General features: G+C 40.6%; 1 protein-coding gene across 3 annotated transcripts in view; it reads left to right on the top strand.

Annotated features, from left to right (window-relative positions):
- LOC307020636 (solute carrier organic anion transporter family member 5A1-like) overlaps positions 1-22,022 on the top strand; it is a 64,332-nt gene that overhangs the window by 27,311 nt on the left and 14,999 nt on the right. For all 3 annotated transcript variants that reach the window (XM_079652145.1, XM_079652146.1, XM_079652144.1), the window contains exons 2-5: positions 147-1,484; positions 18,502-18,634; positions 19,759-19,976; positions 21,057-21,221. In XM_079652145.1, coding sequence (XP_079508271.1) covers positions 533-1,484; positions 18,502-18,634; positions 19,759-19,976; positions 21,057-21,221 — 1,468 coding nt within the window. In that variant the 5' untranslated portion in view covers positions 147-532. The remainder of the gene's footprint in view (positions 1-146; positions 1,485-18,501; positions 18,635-19,758; positions 19,977-21,056; positions 21,222-22,022) is intronic.

Raw genomic sequence — 22,022 nt, 5'->3', positions numbered from 1 at the left:
AGGACAGCTGGTACCATCGGGACGGCTAGGGGTAGGGAGGGGGGAGTGATGCCCTTGACTTGGGGAGGAGTTATGAGAAATAGGGGGTGCACCATAATCTAATGTTCCCAAAAGCTTTATTATAACAGTGTGATCTTTATTGGCAGGGGGGTCAGGGATGCTGTGCAAGTTCATTTCATCCCTGCTGGAGCAGAAGCGTCCTGCTGAGGGAAGCCATCGAGTGGAAATGTTTTGCATCTGCAAAGAAACCCGGAGCTCAGCTGGGCGAACAGATCAGGCCTGAGTGTTTTCCACCTTCCGGATTAAATGGTGGCAGAAGTGTGCATTACGAGATAACCAGCTGCTGTCCAGCCTGCACTGCAGATAAGCTGTGAGTCTACTTTTCCTTTTTTTTTGGAGGCCTCTTTGTGTGCCAGACTGTATATGTGGGAGTAGCTATAAATAATGAATGTAATGGACAGCAGCCCCTGAACTGTGAGACGTAGGAAAGGCTTGGTTATTCTTCTAACCCCTCAAAAAAAGACTGGAAATAATGGCTGATCACGAGGAAGCGGAGTTGTCCGAATCCCTGCAGAAGGATGACGACTTCTCCAGCGAGATGGAAGAGCCGGATATGGGCTATCAATGTGAAAAAAGTTTGCCTATCTTAAATGAAGAAGGGCCTCAAGAGGAAACCTTACTGGCTAGTTCTGTGTCCATAACGGCGGGAGAGAGCGCTGAATTCATCCAACTCCCGGCCAAAACCGAGTCTTTTCCGCCCGAGTCCCCGACCAGAACAAAGAAGTCTGGGAAGTCGGCGCTGAACCGACCGAGTTCCTACATGGAGAACACGGAGATCCGAAGGAGTAAAAACATGGCTAGAAGGAAGCCGCCGGCGGGGTTTTTGTCTTCGACCCTGGCTCGGTTTCGTCTACCCAGCAAGAAGTACATGAACGTAATCCTCCAGGACTCTCGCTGCTTCCTGTTCTGCATGTGTTACCTGACGTTCATCCAGTCGCTCATGGTGTCCGGATACCTCAGCAGCGTCATCACCACCATCGAGAAGAGGTACAGCCTAAGAAGCTCTGAATCGGGGCTCCTCGTGAGCTGTTTCGACATCGGGAGCCTCGTGGTGGTCGTGTTCATCAGTTATTTCGGCGGTCGGGGTCAAAGGCCTCGCTGGTTGGCGGTCGGCGGGATTTTCATCGCTGTCGGAGCCGCGTTATTCTCGTTACCTCACTTCATTTCCCCGCCGTACCAGATCAAGGAGGTAAATTCGTCCGCGGGAAATGAGGGCCTGTGTATGAACGCTAACGGTAGCGGAAGGGTAGGCGTCGACATCACTTCCTGTCCCAGAGACCAGGAGGGAAACGAGCACAACCTGTACGTGGCGCTGTTCGTCATCGCTCAGATCCTGGTGGGCATGGGGTCAACGCCCATCTACACTCTGGGGCCAACCTACCTGGACGACAACGTGAAGAAGGAGAACGCTTCGCTCTATCTAGGTAAGAGTGTGTTTTGGGAGTGTGTGAGGAAGTGTGTGAAGAAGTGTGTGAGGAAGTGTGTGAGGAAGTGCTTAACATCTGCAGCAGATGACTTCACTGCGTAAAAATGACCATCTAGTTTAAATATGAATCGACGACGTGAAGAAGGAGAACGCCTTACTGTATCTAGGTAAGAGTGTGTGTTGAGGAAGTGTGTGACCAACATTTGCAGCAGATGATGTCACTGCGTAGTCATCATCATCTAGTTTAAATATGAATCAGTGACTTCAGTTCTGCAGAGATTGGTTTGAATGTTGTTTGATAGTAACTTCTATTGAGATTCACATCCAGTATGATGCAGCACCTGGAAAAGTGTTTGTTCTAAGTAGTTGTGTCACGAAAGGCAGGTTTTGGACCAATAGTTGACATCACTGTTGTGCCAAATTCTCTTCTTCTGAAACCATTAATATTGAAATGTTGTTATAGTAAGATACAAAAGATTGCTAAATGCTATTTTTTAGACTCCTTTTAGACACGAATAACCCTTGTATTGAGTCTAACACTGATGTTTGGTGATGAGCTCTGGGTCACATTTGGTGTTCCAGTTCATCCCAAAGGTGTATGATGGGTAAAGGTCAGAGCTCTGTGCAGACCAGTCCAGTTCCTCCACACCAAACTGGGAAACCATTTTATAATGGAGCTGGCTTTACCTTTATGGAACATTCAAACAGGAAAAAGGCTAAACACAAACTGTTCCCACCAAGTTGGAAGCCCACTATTGTCTAAAAACACATTGTATGAAGCCTAAACACACACTGTCAGCAGCTGCAGATACAATGCAGGCTGGATGTATATTCACCATTTGACAGCAGTTGGCATTTTAGCAGCTTTACATTCTGCTTTTTGGGATTACATTCTGCTTTTTGGGGTTTTCCCCTGTCTGTAGTGTGTTTATATAGGGTTGTGTGCATGTAAATGGTCTGCAGAGGCTAAAATCCCAAACGCCTCCATTGGACTCCTTTGTCTACTTCAGGAACATGGCAACATCACTATGTAACACTCGCGCTCCTATTGGCTAGCGCTCCAACACATTGTACGTGACAGGCTAAGGGGCGGGACATCTCTAAGCGGTTGCCCAATCACAACAGAGCTGGCCAGCTAACCAATCAGAGCAGACTGGGCTCTGGTTTCAGACAGAGGGTGAAAAGAGGTGCTGCAGCACAGTATGAGAAAAATAAAGAGCTTTTTGAACATTAAAGCATGGAGACATGTCCCAGTAGAGACACTACATACTGATATACACATGAACATCAGCAGGAGAGGACTCTTTAAAGTAGAGACACTACATACTTATATACACCTGAACATCAGCAGGAGAGGACTTTTTAAAGTAGAGACACTACCTACTGATATACACCTGAACATCAGCAGGAGAGGACTCTTTAAAGTAGAGACACTACATACTGATATACACCTGAACATCAGCAAGAGAGGACTCTTTAAAGTAGAGACACTACATACTGATATACACCTGAACATCAGCAGGAGAGGACTCTTTAAAGTAGAGACACTACATACTGATATACACCTGAACATCAGCAAGAGAGGACTCTTTAAAGTAGAGACACTACATACTGATATACACCTGAACATCAGCAGGAGAGGACTCTTTAAAGTAGAGACACTACATACTTATATACACCTGAACATCAGCAGGAGAGGACTCTTTAAAGTAGAGACACTACCTACTGATATACACCTGAACATCAGCAGGAGAGGACTCTTTAAAGTAGAGACACTACATACTGATATACACCTGAACATCAGCAGTAGAGGACTCTTTAAAGTAGAGACACTACCTACTGATATACACCTGAACATCAGCAGGAGAGGACTCTTTAAAGTAGAGACACTACATACTGATATACACCTGAACATCAGCAAGAGAGGACTCTTTAAAGTAGAGACACTACATACTGATATACACCTGAACATCAGCAGGAGAGGACTCTTTAAAGTAGAGACACTACATACTGATATACACCTGAACATCAGCAAGAGAGGACTCTTTAAAGTAGAGACACTACATACTGATATACACCTGAACAACAGCAGGAGAGGACTCTTTAAAGAAGAGGCACTCAATACTGATATGAACCAGAATATGAGCATCATAGGGCCCCTTTTTGAAATGCCATTTTGAAATCTCTTAAAATATAATTCTGAATGAAGTATTGTAGAGCAGAAGAAATATCCCGCCTCCAAATTGTTTACTACAGACACATTTGTTCATCGAAAATCTTTAGAAACAACCCAAGGTAATGTAAATATACATTTAAATGATATTGTGAAAATGATGAATCCCTCCAATATCAAAGTCAACTTCAGTTTGTGTGTACAGACAGAGATCGAAATACCGTTTCCTACAATCCAGAGGAGTACAAAATACAAATATGTATACAAATATGTACATATACACAATCAACAGACACATTTGTACACATGCACACATTAAAGTCCTTATCTTGCGTAATTTACTGTAGCTGAAAGATCATAGAACTGTTTCAAAATGCATTAACTTGTTGGGTCTTATTCCAGTAACACGTGATATAGATCGAATATCGTTTCCTATTTGCTGTAAATCACTTGTTAATATCGGGAAAATGGGTCAAATTCAGAGGTATCCAGAAAAGTCTGGATTCAAACTTGCCGCTGCTTGGTGCTGTGTCGTGACGTCACGTGTGGTTCCGCGAATCCTGGTGAGTTCAGCCCGTCCCAGCATCACACAGTGTAGCATTGCTGGTATAGCCGCATGTCAACTTTGTGTATCAGTGTTTATCTCCGAGTTTGTCTTGTTTTTTCCGGATCATGGTGAAGAGGTGTGTCGTTGGCGGGTGTAGCAACACCAATCGGGATGGTTTTACCGTTCATTTGTTCCCGAAAGAGAAGGTTTTACGGGAGAAATGGGAGCGATTTGTGCGATCCGGACGGCAGCAGGGAGCCAGACAGCGGCAGCCGGGAACCACACGTGACGTCACGAAATGGCCTGCTTCCAGAAGCAAAGTTTTTTTATTGGACCTAATATTTTTCCTTTTTTTACATATTATTCAGTATGAAATAAAGAAACATACATTGACTATCTGTTGCATACACCCCCCAGAAATCAACTGCCAAAAAAAGTTTTTAATGTAAGATAAGGACTTTAAGACATGAATACAAGCACAATAATCAATATATAACAGTCACTTCAAAAACTGTAAAAAAAAGTGCATTAGTGCAAGACTGTCCATAGCAGCGTGAATCATTGCAATATCGCATTTAGTCCCTTCTTTCAAATTCTACTGCCCATTAAAGACACATCAGTAGACAGGTTGGCACAGGAAATAGAGTTCCTGTAGCCACCATATTTTCGTCGTTGTGTCCAGATACTTCTGCAGCCAAATCAAATACCTAACCTTCTAACTTCTTCCTTCCCCCCCCCTCCTCTTCCTTTCCCTTTCACATTCTTCCCCAGAAGTTCTCGCCCCAGTGCACTCAAACAAGGTACAGCCTAATTAGACCAACAAATGAGAGCGGGGTTATGAAAGAGAAAGGGGGAGTGGGAGGGAGGGTCTTATGTACATTCCTGTCGTTGGTGGTGTTGTTGAATGTCCCGTTGTGGTTTGGCTCTGATCCGAGTTACCAGAGAGAGGCTTTGATCAGTGGAGCAGCCGGTACAATGTCACCTGCAAAGTCAGGGTGAAATGTGATTGGACACTTTCCATAATGTCTTATAAAACATTTGAAAAAGGTGAAAGTTTAGAAACCTATATTTGGCTTTAATCTGCAAACTGCACAAGATTATTAGCAAAGAAATACATTGCAAAGGTTAGTTTATTTGTATAGCACATTTTAAGACACAGAGGCAATTCAAAGTGCTAAGTTCACATAGGCCTTCCACACATAATAAAAAAACAAACAAACAAAGACGATTCATAAAAGCGATAAAATAATGGTTGCAGCTAAAAGTGCAATGATAAGGCACGGTTGAAAAAAACTACCATATGTGATTGTTGCATAATGTAAAACTACAAAAGCCCCAATGTGGAATAGTATTACAAAATAGTAATGATGATAATGTTTATCCCAGTTGGAGACCTTTGTATACCATAGTTGGCTGCTGTATTGCAACCTTTTTTTACTTGGCAAATAGACTGTATTCTCTATCCATCTTCTTTGGCATTCATTTTCTGACAACACTTAAATTGATTTTTTTAGGCGACCAATTCAATTATTGGATATCAAAAATCTTGGAAATAAACAATGTCCTCTCTTGATGCTATTCTTAGAAAGTTGAAACCTAAGAAATTCTAAAATGTTCCAAGTATTGCAAAAAATAGTTTACGTCAACTTGTTGCATGTTCCCATCCTGCAGTGGTTCAATCGGATCTGAGTGGATACTTGGCACCACCTGATGTTTATCCTGAACTCTTTAATACTTGCATAACAGTAATGGATGGGAACGCGTAATAATTCACATGTTCTTTTGCTGATTTCCTGGATTCTTGCTTACAATAAAATCTTCTGACTAGGCATTTGTGCTTGTTGGCAGTTGACTTCCTGACTCAAGATAAAAGCATGGAAGATATTTAGTTTGCAGTTTGATTCAAATGTTTTTAGATGTTTTAAACGATTAACGAGTCATTTTGTGCGTTTGTTTGCAGATTTGACTCTCCCTCTCTCTTCTGCCTTAGTAAGACTCTACAGTGTGTCTGATATTGACCATGAAGTGTCACAAAGGGCTGACTGTACACAAATAGGCCTCTTATGCTCCATAACCCACTTGAGTTATTATTTTGGTGGCAGAACATGAGACAAGCAGAGGCAGAAGATGACTTAAATACATCTGCGGCTGTACTGTGGATTCAGCGGGAATGCCACATAGATAGATCATTATTTTGTTCGTCCAGCTTCATCTCTGCAGACACTTTTAAAACACTGATTGATCAAGAGCTTACAAAAGGAGAGGAGGAATTTCCTGGCAGAAGATTTAAATGAAATCAGTTTGATTAAACCATTTGTCTCGTAATCCTTTGTCAGATCAAAGGCGTCTTCTCGGGTGCTAATGGAGATAAAATGCTAACTGGGAGAGAGGTTTAATATCGAGTTAATAGTGAATCTTAAGTCAGGTGGCCACTGGGAACAGAGCCATCGCAGCAGCAGCCAGACAATGCAACACAGTCAGTGTGTGCCCCGCCTCGAATAATAAGAACAAGCGACGTCATTCTGGGACAAAGCTGGGGTTTATTTCTGGTGATTTATTATTAAACGGGGAAATCCAACTGAAAACCAGACCGTAATCACACATGAGCTTTAAAGCTATTGGATTTTTCTCACAACAGCCTCCATATTTTAGTTTTCAGTCTATCTATTCTATCTAACCCTAACCCTATCCCTTAAAACCAAACAACCAATAATACCATTGCTGAAGCTCAAGGACAGAGAAACCCTTTGCCTAATAATTATGTAAGATGGTTTAAAAGAAAGACAAACGTACAGACGGTGATTTAAAAAGTTCCTTAAATCTTTTTAGTGATGTTGTTTCAGTGTGATCAGGTCTGGCTTGTATTTTGCACAAACCAAAATGCTAAGAGGTAAAGAAAGGCCTACTTTCTGCTTATTTTTGGGCATTACCACAGTGCGTTTGGTGCCAGTACTGGTGGTACTTTACAACAAACATTCTGATCCAGTGTGGCCCTGCTTTGCGTTAGCCTACATATGAGATCATGGCCCAAAGGCGTAACAGACCGCCATTAGAGAATAATTCATTGGCACAATATTGCATTGTAACCCCAATAAGGGACACTCTGTTTGGCTCTCATGCGGCCACTAGAAATGTTTGTGCCAGCTCAGAGACGCAATATGTTCCTCACCAGTGCCAGTTTTAGTTTGGCATGCTTTATGTTGCTGAGTATGTGGCCTAAGACCTAAGGTTTTGTCAGGTTATTTGGATCACTGTAAGTTGTAATCGAGTAAATTAAATCATACATTACAGATATAAAAACAGCCCTATTTCTGGATAGGATATAGAGGCATGTCTCTAACCAGATTTCATGACTATATTGCATTTTTGAGTCCTATGAGAAGTTTTATCAGAGACAATCTGACTGAGTTGTCCCTTATTTTGATATATTTATCTGATGTTTTTCTTTTTGTGTGGGGGGAGTTCTTTTTTTTTTAATAATACTCATCCCACAAACATCAACACACAAGCTCCAGTTGTTGAGTTAATCTTTGTCAATGTTTGCATTTTCATACATCTCAGAGTTAATTTACAACAGCCCGTGTAACTGTGTCAATTGCATCATTGCTGCCATTTTCTGTCACTATATTTCAGGGATTTATTTGTTTTTTTAAGCTTAATCCTTCCTGCAAAGCTCTGATTGGTTGGTTTTTCCAAAGGCAACAACAACAGACGTACAGTAGTTAAAATATTAAAGGAAACTGAGATATGGATGGTGATTCAGAGTTTGAAATGAGGTCATCATTGTTTTGTTTTTTTAAGTCTAAAGCTGTGGTGTGTGTGTGGTTGGTTGCCCTGTGCACCGTTATAAATAATGGAAAACAACATTAAAAAAGGGTCTGGCATGAGAAACCGTGATGCACTCTGTGCTGCAACTAATGCTTCTATTGAATATCAACTGTTTTCCAAAGCATTAACCCATCTTGGAGGATAGATAATGTCAACAAATGTAGTAAAATCGAACAGAAGAAGCAGCGAATTATTGCGTTTTAGTACTTTAAGCATTTGTTCTCAATCTATAATTTAAACCTTTATTGACTTCATTAAAATATATATACTAATCACTTATCAGGTCATTTTTTAATTGAGTCTAAGCATCTAATTTAAATACTGTCAGATGTATTTATATTATTCTAAACATCACTCTACTATTGTTTTGCACTTCAGGTTGGATGCTAACTGCATTTCGTTGTCCTACATCTTGTAACAATACATTTTTATGACAATCAATGGTTGAATCTAATCATCTAATCTAGAACCAATCCCTATGAGTTTAACCATTAAGTTTATTTTACCCCAACATGTAATACACAACCTGTAAACTGAGGACTAGAAACAATATCAATAAGGACTCTTAAGGCCCCTACACATCAAACTGACACCAAAGAACACGTCCCGACAGAACACGACTGTTGTCGCCTCACGTCTCCTGCGTCTTGGCCAAACAGTCGCACTGGAACACACCGCAAAGACTTCAGCCGACGGCCAAGTAGCACGTACGAACTGCGCATGCGTGAGTGGCAATAACTCTCCTTACCAGCAGGCGGCGGTAGTGTGTATTCGTCATTCAAAAGAGGCAAACAGAAGACAGACTGCGTGATATACAGTATATATACAAACAACAAATAGCTACATGCTACAGCTCGAGCCAAGCAGCACAGGGATGAACTATGCCAATATTTGAACAGTATCCAGCGACAGGACGCTCACCGACGGCCAGACATCTATCGACGGCCGAAATCGGCTTGGTGTGTCCGGGCCTTAAGGCTTAGACATTTCCCTGGTTTAGCACCAATATTGATTGAGCCTGGTCAGCAACATGTAGAGTGGAAAGGTTTTCACTCTGTTTGATTGGACGGGGCTTTTATCGGCTGGTGTGAGTAGACGTGAGAGATGAACAATTAAAGCAAGGCCCTTAAACAGGCAGAGTTAGTGGTTCCATCACCTGCTTGGGTCGCTAATAGCATAATGTATTCACTCGTGGTGTTGCCAGGCACTCTGGATGAAAGCATTTTCCAAATGGTCTAATGTTTGTTGACATGAAAAACCTAGAGGGTCTTAAATCCATTTGGGCCACTTCAGTCAGTCTGAAATGTTGTTTTGTGATCATAAGCTACTGAAACAATTGGTCAATCATTGGCACAATTACATTTCGACAACTACTGTTGTTTACAGCATTGATCAAGTAGAAATTGCAAACATTCAATAAGCACCGATCTAGATTGAGCTGGTGGACAGAATATAGTTGAAACCATTGGTAGGTAATTGGTATAGGAACAGTTGTTTTCAAGACACTTTAATAAGACAACATTGGGGACTGTAGGCGTGGAGGGCTGTTAGTGTATTGGTGGTTTAAGCTTTAATGATGTTGTAGATTTCCTACTTGGTCTATAGAGAGGAGAAATTAAGTGAGAGGATTATCTTTATTGAACAAGGACCGTGCATAAAAACACATTCATCTCAGAAAGACAAGAGATGCTATATGACATATTAAAGCTAAAAGCTCATTTCCATCTGCAGTCCCCTGGTCGGTACACACATCACAATCAACAATATTAAAACATGTCCTAAAGCCAATCACACTGACAAAATACAGATGTATGTATATATATAATATATATATATATATATATATATATAAATATAAATACATTTGTCTCTTTACACTCCATTCAAACGAACACCTCAAATGACAGTAATTAAGACAGAAAACCAGACATTTGATTGCTTTAGCACATGCTGCTAAACCATGACTCTGTGTTGGTTCCTTGGAGGTTTTCAAATTGTCTCGGTTACTTCTGTTTTTGTTAAACGTTATTTTGACGTGTTGTTGGAAATGTAAAGATGATTGGGGACAAAGGGACTTTTGGTATCTAGTTGACTTCATTCTCAGAGTTCTTGGAGTGGTCAGAAGTGCTAAATTATACAAAATATGTCAGGAAAATGCTTATCCATTCACAAAACATTTGGACTCTTTCCATTGAATTAGACCTAAACTACTAACATTTAAAGAGGAACAGCACCTATTCTACACATAATGAATAGTCCCACTTCTGGTTTGTTATGTAAGGTCTGTTATGTAAGCTTTAGTTTGAGAAAATAACCCCCCCTTAGAGGCTTCATTTCTTTACTGCAAGTTCTGTGTTACAAATGGGTTGTAGTGTTCAAAGGACAGAATACCTGACCACAGATTTCAGGAGAGTTGGATGTTGGTGCTGGATTCCCGTTGGGAAGTAGTAACGAGACCGTGTGCTCTGTCAGCAGATCGCCGTGACAACGCCCTCCGACATCCCATAACATTTCATTGTGTCTCTCTTTGCTCCGGCCTGGTTTGGCCTCAGCTGTCTGTCTGATCGTCACGTGGCTCCTCTCTTTTAGCCCTGCTGTCGAGGGGAGAGGAGATTTGTAGGCAAGGCAAGTTCATCTAAATAGCAGATTTCAGCAACAAGGCAATTCCAAATGCTGTGCGAAAAACATTATTAAATTACATTTTTATTTAATTAGCTGTTCGCATATTGCAGCCTACTTGTACCTCACAGGATATGTTTTACTTTAAATGTCAAGCTACTGTACACCAATTATTTATTCTTTCACACCTGGGATAGTAGAGGGTCAAGAAGAAGGGGGGAAAGATGTAGGAGGCTCCATGAGTGCACAGATACAGACAGAGAGACAGATAGGGACGAGCTGGAAAGACATGTCCCTCTGTGGGCCAAGAGTAGCACATATGTCTTATTGTTGTTTTTACTTTAAGTGGAGCCATGCAAAATGAGAATTGCCTCATGAATGCAAGCTTTGTTTCTATGAGCATGGTCAAATGGAGACCACATCCATAAAACTAGTCAAGATGACCCTACAGCCCGTGCCGACTGGAGTCAATGAGGAGCTTTTCCCACTACATTGAATACAAAGTCTTTGAAGATCTGGAAAGATTCACCAAAAACCAAACTAGTTTTTTAGTGACCAAATAAACAGCAATGTTCAGATCAATTACTTATTTATGTTTTTAAATAAAGGTAATAATGTATTATTGCATTAATATCACTCTATAACCATAATACGTTACATAGTCTATCTGTTCATTTTGGCTGTCTTTTCAAACTAAAATGGTCCCGACGTCCTCTACAGTTGGCGCTGTTGACAGAAATCAGACCTGCATGATTCATAATATCAGAAGTTTAGAAATGTATTTGACCCTAAACCAGGGGTGTCAAACTCAAATACACAGAGGGCCAGAATAAAAAAATGGGTACTAGTCGAGGGCCGGACTGGTTAAGTGTTTATTGCAGAACTTATTGAAATGAACTTATTTCACATATTAAACCTGGAACTAACAAAGCTTAAATGATTGCCTATAAAAACAACATTAAACATTAAATAATCAGCTGCATTCATTTCTAATGATTACATTTTTCCACAGGCCAACAACAGCTTCAACAAAACTATTTCCCTCAAAGAACAAACCAAACATGCCCTGTTGTCGTGAGAGAGAAAGTGCAGAAGGAAACATCCATTAAACTCAGTGTGCTGCTCTGTGATGCTAGTTCAGATACTTGGCATCTCATCTTGGGTGCAAGGTCATCAATGTTTGGGCTCAGGCTCTGAGCTGAGGAGACCCTCAGGGTGGAGTGAAGGTGTGCGTGCAATATACCGGCGGGCCAGATCTAATAGAAATTAGAAATTATCCTGCGGGCCGAAATTAAATCCACCAAGGGCCTGATTTGGCCCCCGGGCCTTGAGTTTGACACATGTGCCCTAAACAATTCAGAGCTCTAAAAATTAACAGCAGTATTTGTAGCATTTACAAAAGTGACATATAAACCCTTCTATCATCGTGCAGAGATTTAATGAAGCCTCAAACTAAACTTGGCGAGAGCAACCCTGATTTATCTTTGTGATTTATGCTAAATGGATTGAAAGCTTACAAGTGTTCTGCTCGATGATTGAGGCTTTCAGAGGCTCTTTAAGTCTTTTCAAAATTGCGTTTCACATTCATTACTTATTTTATTAGCTTTTCCTCTGATTTACCGCTGCCATCAATATCTTTTTACGTCCGTGTCGTGCTGTGTGTTGCTGGCCTGGCAGGATTTACACTCATGTACTCACTCAGAGGACTACAGATGCAGTAACACCTGAGAGGCTTTCATTACCTTAAGGAGATTTTATGACGTTTGGTCTGTCTGTCAGCAGGATTATGGCAAAACTATTTTTTTCATTAAACTTTGTGGAAGGGTTTACGGGCCAAAGAAGGACCTGGGCGGGTAGGGATGTCCCGATCACCTTGTTTTGCTCCCGATCCGATTCCGATCATTTGATTTTGACAATTTACCGATACCGATTTTTCCCGATCCGATCTTTATGCAATGCATTAAGAGAAAAAAAGAAAAAAAGCATTCAAGTTGTCCCTTAAGGTTATTTTTTTATTTAAATTAGATATTCTATCCAACATGGATATAGCTTCTTTCTTTCACAGCAGCATTGGATCAGTTCAGTTGTGCAGCATTGGATCAAAACAAAATAAAGCTTTCAGTACTCGTTAGCTTACTGCTACAATTAGACACTGCACCCACTCTGGTGCCAGATTTGAGAGAAATAAGCAACCAGGTCTATGAAAACAAGCCCCAAAGAAGCAACACATACATGATGTTGTGTCATTTGAAACCAAAACTAAGGCCTCAGGATGACTTTAAGACTTGAACATGGTCATTTTTGTTTTGTAACATTGAATACAAAAGAAGAAAAAAGTATTAAAAAAAGAAATCCCGATCACCGATTTTTTTCTCCCGATTCCGATCTTTTGAAAATCAGGTGATCGGCTCCGATCCCCGATCACGTGATCGGATCGGGACATCTCTATGGGCGGGTACACATTTAACAGCAAATGGTTTTAAATTCTGCTATCGAGGTTTTTATGCAATGACAATGCACATTATAAACTCTAACCCTAAGGTGCATGGAAACATACCGAGAAAAGATTGAAAGTAAAAAGAGAAAGACAATACAAAGTACAAAAGTACATAGAATCAGAAGCAACGAGATGTAAAGTGAGACTTAAAAGATAAATGAAGCCAGAACGAGAAAGTAAGGATTACATATGTACATTATGGGCCAAAGAAGAACCCCTTAAATCTTGATTAACTGGTCGGACACACATTTATTTTCATATATATTTGTAAATAGCAAATGTATTCAATTTCCGCTATCGATTCAGGGTTTTAGGCTCTGAAAATGCACATTACAAACCCTAACCCTAACAGCTGCATGGAAACATTCCTAGAAAAGACAGACTGTGAAAAGAACAAGAGAAAGACGGTAGATAGAGTACAAAGAATAAAAAGTGAAGAGATATAGTCCCAAGTGAGACTAAAAAGATAAATGAAGGCAGAACAAGAACGTAAAAAACAAGTAGGTAGAATGGAAAGCAAAGAGATATAAGTATTATAGTGAACGAGGGGGAAGAACTAAGAAGCTAAAAGATGGAGGACAGGTATCCGTTGAGGGAAACAACATTTTTAACCTCATTGTTTCAGCGTGTTTACTGAAAGCAAGCATGACTTTGATTCCTGCACATCTCTGTCCAGTAAACCCAACACTACACAGCCTCAGGCCTGTACAGTCCCACCGTCCAATGTTATGCTCTGTTTCCTGGAAACCTGAACGGTATGTGAGCCAGAAATGGAAATATGTGAAGCAAAACACTGAGAAAACCTGCCACTGAAAGCTGGATTTAAACATCTCTGTAGAGAAAAGGGGTTTTATGGGTAAGGTCACAAAGAGACAACCAATGCACACACATTTTAAATCCTTACAATGCAATGTGTTGATCCAACCATCTGTTAGTAGGTTGTTTTGAACAGAAAACATAAAAAAGACCATAACCACGAATGTGTGTCCGAACCATACTCATGCATGCTTCTAGAAAAAGTCAAATTTAACCTAAAATCTCTAAAGGTCCAAAGAGGTGTTTTAATGTCTGCTTTTGAGTGGGAAGCAGCTCTGAAATGCTGGGATGTAACTGTAATCTGTGGCTTTTTAATTATGTAAACTTGTCCTATTATCTTGAATACATTAAGCATTAAGTAGGATGATGAAAACCAACTCTGACTCCCATTTCATTCGGCCATGATTTGCTTAAAACTGGGTCTGGGTATCGTGTTTAAAATGTCCTGAAACTCAAGATGCAAAGACTTTACTGTCTTGTGCTCAACAGAAATACAAGTTTTGGCATTACACATCTGAAAACCTCAGTCTCCTGTAACGATGCAACAAAGCAATATACTTAACAAACAAATACATAATAATCGTGCAAGAAGAAATATAAATAAAACAGTTTAAGATATTGAAATACTGTACAGTGGAACACAATGCAGCACATGATGATTATATAAATACATTTGAAGTACAGGTATCTTCTTGATATGTACATCATATTTTCACCAACACAAGCAACACTGTCGACTGTTTGTTTTACCACATTATATCCATCTTTAGATCAGATTAGATTAAACTTTATTGACACAAAACGATATGCAGTTTGCATCCAACCAGAAAGTGCGTAGACGAGGTGCATATTGTGACGGTATTTATCTCCCCGTCTCACGTTTTGCCGTCCCTTTTTTTTATTGAAGCTGTTTTCTAGCCCGTTGCGTAATACGGCGTTCCCTCCTCTGTTAGATAAGGGATTACCCAGGATGCCGTTGGGTCTCCGTGGAAAGCCCAAGCCCTCAATCCCATCCGATGCTGTATCACCCCGGCTTTTCCTCGTCGGATGATGTAACCGTCTAATGAGAGGAGGAGAATATCTCTGCATCATTTTAACATATTGATTAGTGTGCATGCATTAGGAAGAGAAGAAGAACTCCAATATTTTACTGGAGGTAAAGTAGAAATATGACTTCTACAAGATATTCTGTTTCAAGAAAAAGTCCTGCATTCAAAATCTTACTTAAGTAGAAGTATCGGCATCAAAAATATACTTCATTACCAAAATAAATATCAGTTTCGGGGGGGGGGGGGGGGTGTGATCCAGTGAAGAAGCACTGCTTCAGTTAATAATGATTCCCAACATCTTGTGGTTCAAAACAGAGAAATAAACAGTTGCAATGTCTGCCACTATAATACATTTAAGCAATAGCTCACGACAGGCCGTGGTATATGCTCATTATATCACAGCTAAGGGGCGTGGTTCGGCCCGACGCGAAAAGCAAACTGCCTGCAGTTTGCTTTTCAGCCCAACGGTATACTGTTTTTCTCAGACGCGGAGGGATACTGACTTGTTGTGAAAAGTAACTTACAATTCTACCCGTGGTATACGCTCAGTATATCACGGCTAAGAACCAATCAGATTGCTTGATTTGACTTGTCCGTTTTATAATGACATATAAACTCCTTCTTCTGACCGACAAATCCCTCCATGCCCTCGCCCCCCAATACCTGTCTGACCTTCTCCGCCACCACACTCCATCCCGGAAGCTACGATCGTCTGGACAGGATCTCCTCTCTACCGCCCGCACCAGGTTGCGGACTTTCGGTGACAGAGCTTTCAGTGTAGCATCCCCCACCCTCTGGAACTCTCTCCCCCCCGAAATCCGCAGCGCCCCAACCGTGGACACTTTCAAAAAAGCCCTCAAAACGCACCTTTTCACCAAAGCTTTCCCCACTATATATTTAGTTTGATAGGTTTATTTTTCCGCTACTTGCTTGCCCCCCCCCAACCCCCCCCCCCCCCCCCCCCCTAACCTGTCTGCCTCTTTTCCCCTACTCCCCCCCCTACCCGACTTGTAAAGCGACCCTGGGTTTCGTGAAAGGCGCTATATAAATATTATGTAGTATTATTATTATTACATTAATTAGCTATGTGTATCAATACAGGAACATGTACTTATTAAAGTGTCAGCAGAATAATACAAATATATATTGCTGTTATCCAGCCATGTTTAAAGGCTAAATATGTTTTTGTTCCACACTATCTTCTAAAAAGTTTCAATGATAGAATATTTTGAAATCAAACGTTCGAAATGTACGGAAGAGGATTAGGACCACATGGGATAACAAAAAATTGAGTTCTGAGAAAGTGCAAAACTAAGCCTAAGATACACATCGACATAACTACACTGTAGCTATGTACATATGACAAACAAAAGCCTTGAACCTTGAAACAATAACACGTTCATAGAGAGCAAAAACAAACCATCAAAACTTGGTAAAATCATTTGTAAAAACTTCAAGCATCAACCAAAGTAAGACATCTATTGTTTGGGAGCTTCAATAGCTTTGTGGCTTTGTTACCGTATATACTTTACAATGTACATTTAGAAAATGACTTTCAGAGAACAATGCTACGTATGTTATGTCATTGATTTTGACCTTTGCTCCATTGACTTGTGACACAGTCGTATCAGTTCGTCCACAAAATGAAGTTTGGTCGGTTAATTTAAAAAGTAAGAAGATTGGATTTTAAATGTAGTCCCCACTCTGACTTCCAAGCTGTCATTTCATTTTGAAAATCTCGATATTGGTGTACTACAAATCCTCCACGAGGCGTTTGTGAAAATACTACTGATGTGAGACCCAGTGTTTTCCCAGGACTCCAGTGCCTGGCCCAGCTTTGAGTTTTTCTGTCACGCCACCGGATTGTTCGAGTTTTTGCTTTCAACTCCGGCCATAAGAGACCTTAAGATGTTAATTCCCTCTAATTGGAGAAATCTTATCCTCAGCTCGGACCCCCGTATTACACGGTCATATGATCCACACACACACACACACACACACACACACACACACACACACACACACACACACACACACACACACACACACACACACACACACACACACACAAGTAAGTTGATTTGAACAATTACATAAGGGTTAAAGTTAGACGCTGAGTTTTGGTAATTGAACAACTTTGACACAGATTATTTTTTACTATTCAGGTGAAAATAAAGAATATTCAAGAAACTGTAGAAAAAAGTCTGCGTTCGCTCTCGAAATGTTTGATATTTTTTCGACCTGTCTGTTTCCAAGTATAAGACACAGGTTTGTGATCTTTGTCTTGTTGCTTTCATCTAATTCAAACCACATTTTTAACATATTTTTGATACTGTATTAACGTTTGAATAAGTCTCTCTGTATCGTGAAAGTACCTTTTTTATATTCCAGTTCACAGAAATGCTTCTTTGTGGTAGTTTTGGTTTCGGTAGAGGGCAAACTGGTAAAAAATGTAAAAAGCATTTAGCGGCTAAAGAGCCAAGTATTTGATGGATGCGTCGATGTGGAAGAAGGTCATTGCTGGTGTTATTTTTAGTTAAAGACAACATCAACGTTGCAGCTTAACGGAGGGTCTTTTAGCCGCTTGTAGTGTTGGTCTCACTGTATGCCACATTTACCTCTGTATAGCTCTACCTGCTCCGTGGCATAACACACACCATTAAACAGTTAAAGAGCCAGATGGATGATGGATGAGTGGAGACTAAACCACTTTATAGAAACATAACTCTAGTTAAATTAAACAGTTGCTCGATGTCTGCAGGATGTGGGAGAAGGCAATTGATGGTGTTAATGCCCCGAGCTCATTCAAACCACATTAGTCATTTTGTGAAAGGCTCCTTTTATTGTTAACATAAAAGTCAAACATCAGTTTGTTTAGCTTCTTTTAGCTTGTGGTTTTGGTTTTATGGCACATTTACCTTTTTGTCTCCACCAGCAAACAGGAGACAGAAACATTTGGACACTCACTGCTGAAGAAAATAAACATGTGGCTGCTATAAAGCCTAATATATTCTCAAGAGCCAGAGGAAAAAGTAGATTCAATGAATTCACAACATGGGTATAAACTTAACTTGCTTGGTGTCTGCTGGATGTGGAAGAAGGCGCTTGTTTGCATAATGCAACTTTGACTATTTGCAGCTTTTGACTGAGTTTCTGCCAAAGTGTGACTCTTGTCTCTCTCCTCTACTCAGCCATCTTTGTAGTTTTGTAGTTTTGGTTTTATGGCACATTTACCTTTTTATCTCCACCAGCAAACAGTAGAAAGAAACATTTGGACACTAACTGGTGAAGAAAATAAACATTTGCAGCTAAAGAGCCAAATATATTCTCAAATACATTCACCTTGTGGATATAGACATAGAGGTTATGGGTGTCTGCTGGATGTGGAAGAAGGCGCTTGTTTGCATCATGCAACTTTGTTTTTTTGCAGCTTTTGACTGAGTTTCTGCCAAAGTGTGACTCTTCGTATCTCTCTCCTCTCCTCAGCCATCATGTATGTGATGGGAGCGCTGGGTCCAGCCGCTGGTTACCTACTGGGAGGAGTCCTCATCGGATACTACGTTGACCCAAAAACTGCCGTCACCATCGATCAGAGCGACCCCCGCTTCATCGGGAACTGGTGAGCGCTGCTTTGGGCTGGTTGAAGTGTAATATCTATTCATACAAGATTCAAGGCTTTTATTGTTATTTGAAAATAGCTACAGTGTAGATCTATCAAGGACAATCTGAGGTCACAGACTCCTCCAACAGTGCAACACAATGAAACGGATAATTGTGCAAGTAAATACAATAAAATAGAATGTAATAGAAATAGTGCAGAATAGTTTATATACAAGTAATTTGAATATTGATATATAAGTTGGAAACAGATGAATCTTTTCCCTCTAGTGTTACATATTTGAAATACACACATGCACAACATGCATTAAGAAACAGGTGTCAAAAGGAAGGTGCTTCCATCATATATATATGTTTTGGGTCGTGCAGAGATCTGGACTTGTTCCCATCCAATGCATAACTTTAAATACCTAATGTGCTCCTTATTTCATGGTGTTTTTGCACATTTTTTCTATATCTTTCTTTAAATCTGTTGCTGTTGCAGTTAGTCATCCATTTACAGCTCAAAGTAATGTCTAAATACAGTTTTCCTTCTGGTGTTTAACTTTTTGAAATACACACATGCACAACATGCATTACGGAACAGGTGTCAAAGTGAAGTTGCTGCCATCATATATATATATATCTGTCGTGCAGAGATTTGAACTCGTTCCCAAACCAATGCATAACTTTAAATACCTAATATCCTCTTTAGTTCATGTTGTTTTTATACTGTTGCTGTTGCAGCCAGTCATCCATTTACAGCTTGAAGTGATGCCACAGAACAAGTGACTCAGCAGCCAACAGCCTTTGGGCTTCTCATATTAATTATACGTACTGAAGTCATTTTTAAAGTCTGTAGATTACCCTTTAAAGGCGGGGATATGTCTGCAGTTGCACCATAATTTAGCCTTTATTAAATATTGTGATTTCTGTGATTTGATTATTGTACTAGTACTACTACTATTGGGATTCTGATCACATTTCGTTGAGACTTGGATAAGGTTAAAAGTGTCTCCTCCATCGCCTGATTTCATCTCTTTAATTCTCTGTGTTTGTTTTCCTATATTGTGAGTATTTGATATTCTTAACTTGTCTGTCAAGGTCTGTGTTTTGAGTCTTTTGAATTATTCAATCCTCCCTTAGGTGGAGTGGGTTCCTGCTGTGTGCCATTGCCATGACGCTGGTCATCTTCCCAATGTTCACCTTCCCCAAGAAGCTGCCCCCCCGACACAAGAAGAAGAAAAGGAGGAAAAAGATGAGCATGGACAGCCTGTCCAGCGACGACGACGTCCTCAAAGAGAAAAGCAACAACAAGAGCCAGGCGGTCACCTCGTCCATGGGCTTCGGAAGGGACATCAAAGGTACAGAAATATACTGCTTGAAGATGGGTGCAGGAATGAGTCTTAAAACCTGGAAATGAGTCGGCATTTTACCACTTTAGGTTTGCTTGTCTCAGTCATTGGTTTTTCGAATGTGTCTTTAGTTGTTAGCCTGAAATAAGGTTTGTGGTTAACACAAGCTGAAGAGATGTTAACTGCTGTAGTTCCTTTATAGCCCAACATTAGCCTCGTTTAGCTTAGCGGGGGTGACGTGAAGTCATGTGACCGTGCTGTAGTTCCTTTATAGCCCAACATTAGCCTCGTTTAGCTTAGCGGGGGTGACGTGAAGTCATGTGACCGTGCTGTAGTTCCTTTATAGCCCAACATTAGCCACCTTTAGCTTAGCGGTGGTGACGTGAAGTCATGTGACCGTGCTGTAGTTCCTTTATAGCCCAACATTAGCCTCCTTTAGCTTAGCGGTGGTGAAGTGAAGTCATGTGACCGTGCTGTAGTTCCTTTATAGCCCAACATTAGCCTCCTTTAGCTTAGCGGTGGTGACGTGAAGTCATGTGACCGTGCTGTAGTTCCTTTATAGCCCAACATTAGCCTCCTTTAGCTTAGCGGTAGTGAAGTGAAGTCATGTGACCGTGCTGTAGTTCCTTTATAGCCCAACATTAGCCTCCTTTAGCTTAGCGGTGGTGACGTGAAGTCATGTGACCGTGCTGTAGTTCCTTTATAGCCCAACATTAGCCTCCTTTAGCTTAGCGGTAGTGAAGTGAAGTCATGTGACCGTGCTGTAATTTTATAGCCCAACATTATCCGGCATTTTTTAAATCACTTACCCTACAACCTGTTTATCCTTAATTAAAATGTTTCACTTGCAATAATTGTAAAATGAATTCATTGTTTTGGGTTATTTGATGCACACATTTCTTAAAAGTGAATATTTCAATGGTATTCCTAGTCTTTTAGACTTAACTGAATATGTTTTGAATATGTTTTGGGCTTGGAAAATACAATGTAATTGTAAAAGAAAATGTTCAACAGTTTTCTGACATTGTAAATACATATCTACTGATTAATCAAGTAAACATCACCCTTTTTCTTCTCCTCCTCCTGCAGATCTCCCTAAAGCAGCGGTGAGGATCCTGAGCAACGTGACCTTCATCTTCGTCAGCCTCTCGTACACGGCAGAGAGCGCCATCGTCACCGCCTTCATCACCTTCATCCCCAAGTTCATCGAGTCTCAGTTCGGCATCCCGGCCTCCAGCGCCAGCATCTACACCGGTGAGCTGAACACACACACACACACACACACACACACACACACACACACACACACACACACACACACACACACACACACACACAACACACACACACACACACACACACACACACACACTGCAAACACTAAAGGATTTACGTGTGTTGGCACAAACGATACCTCATCAAATCTCTCAAAACTCACTTATGTTGACTACTATTTGTGTTTTTTGTTTTCTTTGTGCTGTTTCTGTTTCTGATTTTGTGTAAAGCTTCTTTGAGCACTTCGAAAAGCGCTATAAAAATTAAATGTATTATTATTATTATTTGATCCAATTTCTGATCTACTCTGAAATCTTTGTCTGTCATTCATACGCTTAAATAAGATGTTGCAAAAATACAATTTATTTTCATAAAGCCCAAATTTAGGAGCCACACACACACACACACACACACACACACACACACACACACACACACACACACACACACACACACACCTGATCACATGATCAAATTTCTAATCTACTCTGAAATCTTTGTTTGAAAAACTAATGTCTGTCATTTCCACGCTTGAATCAGACGTTGCAAAAATTTGCAACAATTTATTTTGCATAAAACCCAAATTTAGGAGTAATTTGAGCATCTTTAAGACACACCCTCCTTCTTTATGAACTCCCCTTTAATGTCTCCCCAGCAGTTCAGACATGATGCAGACAGACCAGAATATTTAGAGAACGCACACCACTTTAGTTTCTGCCCGCTCAGCTGCTCTGATGGTTTTTTATCTCCGAGCAGAGCAGGAGTGGCCGGCACACATTA

The sequence above is a fragment of the Notothenia rossii genome (genome assembly GCF_949606895.1).
Source record: "Notothenia rossii genome assembly, chromosome: 9".
Classification (NCBI taxonomy): domain Eukaryota; kingdom Metazoa; phylum Chordata; class Actinopteri; order Perciformes; family Nototheniidae; genus Notothenia; species Notothenia rossii.
The sequence above is the reverse complement of the archived record's forward strand: the minus strand, read 5'-3'. Positions and strand labels throughout refer to the sequence as shown.